General features: G+C 33.5%; 1 protein-coding gene across 5 annotated transcripts in view; it reads right to left on the bottom strand.

Moving 5' to 3' along the window:
• Positions 1-1,293: 1,293 nt before the first annotated feature.
• The window catches only part of LOC123712511 (allatostatin-A receptor), a 64,990-nt gene continuing 59,048 nt past the window's right edge, over positions 1,294-7,235 (bottom strand). For 2 of the 5 annotated variants that reach the window (XM_045665629.1, XM_045665630.1), the window contains exons 3-4: positions 6,824-6,979; positions 1,294-2,115 (exon numbers count right to left, since the gene is read on the bottom strand). In XM_045665629.1, the coding sequence (XP_045521585.1) occupies positions 2,014-2,115; positions 6,824-6,979 (258 nt within the window). In that variant the 3' untranslated portion in view covers positions 1,294-2,013. The other 3 variants (XM_045665631.1, XM_045665634.1, XM_045665633.1) reach the window with 3 other exon arrangements.

Raw genomic sequence — 7,235 nt, 5'->3', positions numbered from 1 at the left:
AGAAAAATTCGCGTTCCGGTTACGCATTATTATGCTGTGGCTACTACGAGAAAAACAAAATTTTATAAAAACAAATAAATCAATAAAAATGAGCTTATTAAAATTGAGATTTTTAATGTATTAGTTTGAAAATAAATAAACGGGAGACCATTCTATAATTATAAAAATAACTTTTCTGTGCGTAAAAAGCCTTCGCCCACTCACCTCCTTGGTTATCCTATTTCATAGACTTTGATATTAGGATTTCACTAGTTAGAAATAGACAACAAGCGAGTATCCTGACTACAGGGGAGGGGAAATATGATATTGTTTCACTCGGTTTCAGATTTGCTTACGAATTTGATTTAAGAAAATTGAAATAGGCACCTAATAATTTCAAGCTCTAGGCTGATGAAAAGTAATATTTCTTTTAATTGACTTTAGTACTCTGTTGTGCAAAACATTCTTGGGTTGCTGGTCTGGATATAGAGCATTAACGAGCGATCGTCCGGCACGTAGGAAATGAATCGCAATCCTCTCTCCCCCCAAGGGGATAGCAACCACTTTTTGACATGATTCTAGCATTCACTGAGATTTCATCTCCGGTTGAGAGAGCTTTTTTTTACGTCTGTTTCAATTTATTCACAGACTTTGTGGTGTTTTTATATTCCAGATATTTTGAACCTATTTTTTTTACCTATTTGTTTAAAGTAGGTAATTTATTTTAATTATCTTATATTCAACGATAGGACAGTAATCCCGTATAAATCGGTATTTCGCCCCAATGACGCGAAGATTTCTCAAGTTATATATCTGTAATGTGAAATTTTATAATCATTAGTGATGTCCAGAATGAGTTTTGTGTACCTTTGTACCTTCGACTGTGTTCTTATACACTTAAACTAGATAACTTTTTATATTCGGGTTCCTAGTTATTGAGTTGTTCAAAAAAACGGTTTTACGAATATACTTCTACAACACCATTTCCTATAACGCGTTGTAGGAGGGTTGAAGCTGTAATTGTAAATGGTAGGTGAATTGTAAGCGTGAAACTGACTTATCTATCATAACAGATTTCTCGACTATACGAGTAGTATAATTATGATCATAGGAAATAATTTATTTTGATTGTACTTACGTCGTAAACTTTTTTTTACAACAGGGTTTGCCTAGTAATCTAAAATTAACAGAAAAAAGGGTGACAAATAAAAACATTCTGAAACATTTACTCTGCATTTTAATTTATACAAAGCTTACAAATACAATAATTATTAATGTAATATTAACTACATCATTGTATCCACTTTAACAAATATATATACATAAGAGAATAATAAATCAAGTAACAGGTATTTCATGCATCTTTATCAATATATTTGATACAATTTAACGGAGCTAAGATATAATTTTTACAACAGTCTACCAATTTATTATTACTATCAAAACGCATTTTATGCATAATATACTACGTTTTGCTAAATTTTTCTATTAATAGCATTTATTTCGATGTAAACCACACAATCTACGTTATAACATTATTCAACTTAAATCCATATTTGGGCTCAGAAATATGGATTCAAGTTAATATATTTACAATTTCCACAACTTAACAGATAATATCTACACATTATTTACACGGCTATTCAAATAACATATTTATCTAATAGTTTTTCTACAAATTACAGACATACATCTAATTCACAAGCGTATTACTGATTTTATAATCTTCATTAAAATGTAGAAACCCAGATTAGTTTAACAAATGAATTACTTAACACATACTATTATTCTCTTTTCCTAGACGATAACATAGACTTATACAAATGACTATAAACAATTATTATCTATTTTTTAACAAAGCAATCTGACTATGTTCTAACGGTTAAGGATCAGTACATCAAATGCATACAATTGTGTTTAACATTTGCTGAGAAATCGAAATGTAAGTTTCAAAATATAAAAGTCAATCAAACAGCCGCACTTTTAAACGATGGTCGCCTGTTCGGCGATATGCGTGCGACTGCGCAACGACTCTCACACGATGTCATGACATGAGTTCCCATTTCCAGTCCGTGTTGTCTTAGTGGGCTGACCACGCCCTATCCGGTCGGAATAAGAGGGTGGGCAGTACATTACCTGAGAAAAGAGAATGGAGTTAATAAGTATAGCTTTGAATTAAATGGAAACATCTATGTATTGTAATACCTCCCTTAACACGGTAACACTTCACACACGTAACCTGAGTCAAACTCGTCAAAATAACTTTATTCATTTAACCTGTACTAGGTTATATATATTATGAATGTCAACAGAAAATATGATAAATTGATTCTTTATTTAACAATGGAGCATGGTGTTTTATATTTTATTCATAAATAAGTTATCATAGGAGGAGTTTTAAGGAGGAATCAAATTATCTCAGGTTATGTATACATGCAGGCATGTCCGTAACCACAAAGGATGTAAAGTAACCAAACGATTCAATCGTGAAATGTAGGTACTTGAAATGTTATTAAATTTATATATTATTCCAACATACAGTATTTACAATATCACATAGTTGTATTAATAACAATTAAAAAATAATATATAAAAAAATTCAAACAAATTTAAAAAGTTTGTTCCCTGTAGCTGTGTACCTTTAACGCTGGCAGCATTTTCTCACTGTATTGCGATACTTATTGCGAATGAGGAAAACACCAGCTCGGGGTTCACCAGTACTATCCACCAGGCGCCAACGTAAATCTTAAATTAGCGTATGAACACTTGAACCCCACGGCCCAGGAATCGTCTCAAAGGGAATAAAATCAAAGTTGTAGGAAGGACTTCTATATTTGAGGCGTTTTTCATTTTCCGTCTACTTGGCGGCCGCGCCAGCTTTTGTGTTATTTATCTTATCGTTATTAAATCAAAATATAAAAGATTCGAAAGAGAAGTAATATTTCTCTTGTCACAAAATCCCTTACAATATCCCTTCAATACATTTGGAAATCAGATTATTATTACATAATATCGTGCTCAAACTAATGAGAAACATTCAAAGCATAGAGCTCCATTCAACGGTCCCATACAAATTCACGGAATACTCTTACTATCAATTAAGTAATATTTCAAATATTACTCGCAGTAAAGAGAATCTCAGTGTTTAGAAGCGAAACCTTTTAATGCTTAATTCTAATTGACTGCTTTGACCTGGCTTCTAATCAGGGCAATCAAATTAAGAGAGACTTTAATTAATCATCACGATTTAAAATAAATTACGAACCAGTCACAGCCTTGTGATAGGAACGGAACCAGAAATAAAAAGATCATAAGTTTCGTGTACGTTGTTTAGGGTTAGGTTAGGTTCGATTCTCAATGCTGAGTGTAAGTCCGATATGTCAAAAGTGTATTGGATTTGACATCCTTTAGTATTTGACCTGAGACCTAGCGCTTGACAGGCTACTTCTAATTCATTTGTGATATTTGTTTTAAAACAAATGTTGTCTCGAATCGCAGTGGCATGATATTTCAGCAACACTTGCTGTCTTGTGATTCTTTTTTAGTCTTTTGTACTTACTGTCTTGTGGGGCTGTTTTCTCGTACCAGTTTGTTGAGCCTGGAGGAAGGAAAATGCATGACTTGCACACTAGGTTCAGTTTTATTAACCGGAAAGCCGAAGAAGTCATGCTTACTCAAATGTGACTGGGGCGGTGGAATTATTTGACGGGTCGTTAAATTCCCTCAAATATGTTTCAGAAAAGCGATGGCTGGCACACATCATGTCTGTGAACAGGTGCTGCTTCGGGAAACTGGACTGCGAAGTTTCCGTTCAGTTTCGTAATTTAATACAAATAAAGAGCGGACCGTCACTCCCTTCTTTCTAGTTTCTTCTATCTATGTTTGCCTTAGTCATTTTATATGATGATTTGATATTTTAATGGAGTACTGAGAGGTTTTTACGCCGGCTTTTTCTCTCGGCCTACACCCTTCGTCTTCTTTGCCGGGGGTCGTAGGGATGTCTGCGATACAAATTTAATAACGTGTAATCAGTGATACAGGTATCTTATATTCCATAGTAAACATATTTTATTTTTATTTTTTAATTTTGTATTTTATCTTTACACCCTTTGGCTCTCATCAATTACTTTTAGTTTTTTTTATGTAATAGGAGGCAAACGGGCAGGAGGCTCACCCGATGTTAAGTGATACTGCCGCTCATCGACACTCACATTGCCAGAAGGCTTGCATCCGCATCTCGCTTATCCAAAACAATTAATAAATACTTTTTTCTTCTACATTCGACATTCTTCTATAACGAAGTATTTTGAGCGCAAAGTTACTTTACTTATACAACAAATGATTGAAGACCCTTGGCCTCAGTAACGAAAATTTAATAATGTGATTTATATACTTAATCTATGTTATATTTAACGTCGACGTAGACATGGATGACTAATATCCTTATTTGACATGTAGTATAACTGTCAGTTTAACATATGCAGGCTAACTGCGAGTTCCTTTGTTTGAAAAATTGCTTGAAAAAATATTCTTGCACACTTCAGTTACACAGAAGATGTCTTTGTAGATTACATCTTTCAAAACAACATAAAACAATTTTATTATTATATTTGATCCTATTACAGGTATTGTTTTTAGTAAATAACAATTTTATTACCTACTACGAAATACAATTTAGTAAGGGAAAATAGTATTCAAATCAATGAAATTTATTCTGCCGATCGCCATCCGATCCTTTAGCCTTAAGCTACAATGATCGTTAAAAAATAACATTGAAAGATTATTATCAATCTAAATAAATAAGAAGATATTTATTTTCCCTTCAAATAAAGATCTTCATTCACCTCGGTCTTTTGTGGGTATAAAGCTAATAACGTCGAAATAAAACCAAATTATATTTGTATACTGTCCCACGTATTTAAGTTAACATGTTATATTAGAATATTTGGCAACCATAGTTAATTTTATCAAATCTGTCTGAAAGTATAAACACTAGCTTATGGCTTTACGAAGTCCTTTTACTGAGAAATACAATTTTAAAGTGTCACCGGAAATATAACTTACGGAACCACAAATGTATCTAAAGATATTGTAACAAACTTGCTTTAGACTGAACTGAGTTCGATTCATCACGTATTTTACAAATATATCTCGCCACATATAACAAATATTATACTCTCTTTGAAGTTTGATAAATGAGCTACTTATACAATTTCGCGTTCTAAACGTATAAACAATGGAACGCGAACAAAGAACAAAAGATGGATTTATTTTTACAAAATTTATCGTTGTACAATATCGAAGTACTTCAAAGTGTACTGATGAGTGAAATGAAATACTTTATTGGCAGAAAGTGTGAGTTGTTTCCATTATCTTAAAACTATAAAGACATTTGTTTTAACTATATTCTGGATAATAGATATAACCGAGCAACGACCTCAATGGTAATCTTTTTGTTGTCACAGTATGACGTATTTTAAAGAAAACATATAATAATCATCATCAGCTTTTTTAATTGGTCCATTTCTTGACGTAGGCCTCCTCCTATAGTACGCATCTGCATCCACATGGCCTCCATGTATGCATGTGTGCAGTATTGCACTGAGAGCAAACCTCCTTCACGATGTCATCAGTCCACCGGTCCAGTGGATAGGCAGCACCACGGTTTGCACTCTCCATCGCCTTGTTGTCTGCTACTTTCGATATTTGTCAAAGAAAACACACTTTCATTGAAATTCTTCTGAAATTTGATATCATTATCAAACCCAAAAAAATGTAAAAACTTGCCCAATTATAATCTGCGTGATCAATTTTACTATATCTTTAATGTTGTTATTCGTTGGAGGCTGAAATGTACTGATTTCTGTACTATATAGTAATGAAATAATGACAATAATTATTGCGGAGAAAAGGTCACAACTGTACCAAGGAGCTAGACGAAGCTAGCAGCCAGATGTTATTCCAGGAATCGGTTAACGGAAGAATCGTCGTGTCCCGTTACCGACGTATGGCTTTAAGTTTTAGTTTAGGTTATTAGTTATATACTTATCAACCGCAGCCGATCCGGACGAACGTTATAAGCTTGTTTCGCCTTATACTTTTGATTCTCCGCATGAACATTGATCATTCCGCTGAGTGGTTGATTTCGCAAGTATGATCAAATGGAGCCATCGTACGCTAATAATAATATTTACTAAAAGTTAAAAAATGTTTAAACTTTATTTGATTATACAAAATCTGATTTGAGTCGCGATATAATGATTGATGATATAAATGCCCAAGAACTTGTTTTGGTACGCGCTGATTACGCGCCTTTTCTGTGATGTACTGTCCACTTATTGAGTAATATCACGTTACGACCGATTTGACGAAATTGGAACAGCGGTACACACTAGTTGTGTGTCCCGCAGTTCCAAATTATAGTCAGTTGTTAAATCTCACACTGAACAAAGTAGTTTCATTTAAAAAAAACAATTTCTAACCGATGCCAAACATATCTCTGGGATATCACAAAGTGATTTTTTTTCCCCATTTGGATAGCAACACAACACGACCTGAAACGTTGTTTGATTGTGGGGAATTTTGCTTGTTATGAGTATTTTCTACAATTTTAATGATTTTACAACGTATATTATTGTTATTTATAAATTCTTTATTTGCGAGAAATAGTAATACTAATTTGAAATCAGGTTAAGAAAACTGTAAATACAAATTATAATGAATGTAAAACAAGTTCTACGAATCCTTGTAGCGCTACGCAACCATGTATGGTCATGCCGTAGAGCCGAAATCGCGCTACGAGTATTCATAGATTACTCATAATAGAGGCTCATAATAAAAATACCTTTCTAAATGCGATGCGAAAGTTCTCCGAGAGGAAGGCATAAAGCACGGGGTTGACACAGCTGTTCATGTAGGCGAGCACGTGGGACACGATCTGCGCCGTCACCGTAAAGTAAGTGATATTGTAAGCGTCCAACGCCTTTACCAGCAGGATTATCTGTAAATGATAATTGTATAAAAGGAAAACTAATAACCCGTCACCTTTATTATATACGACGTAATAGGTTTAGTATTAAAACATAGGAGAGAAGTAGGCGTAAAAAGCTTGTAATTAGATTGGTCCATAACTTTTTTTTATTGTTCTTTAATGGCTATAAAGGACATTTCCTAAATTATTTGGTTGCTTATCAGTGTAAAGCTACTTATTATACAATATCTAAACAGTTACATTACACATACTCCAAAAACGGAAT

Source organism: Pieris brassicae, chromosome 7 (genome assembly GCF_905147105.1).
Source record: "Pieris brassicae chromosome 7, ilPieBrab1.1, whole genome shotgun sequence".
Classification (NCBI taxonomy): Eukaryota; Metazoa; Arthropoda; class Insecta; order Lepidoptera; family Pieridae; genus Pieris; species Pieris brassicae.
The sequence above is the reverse complement of the archived record's forward strand: the minus strand, read 5'-3'. Positions and strand labels throughout refer to the sequence as shown.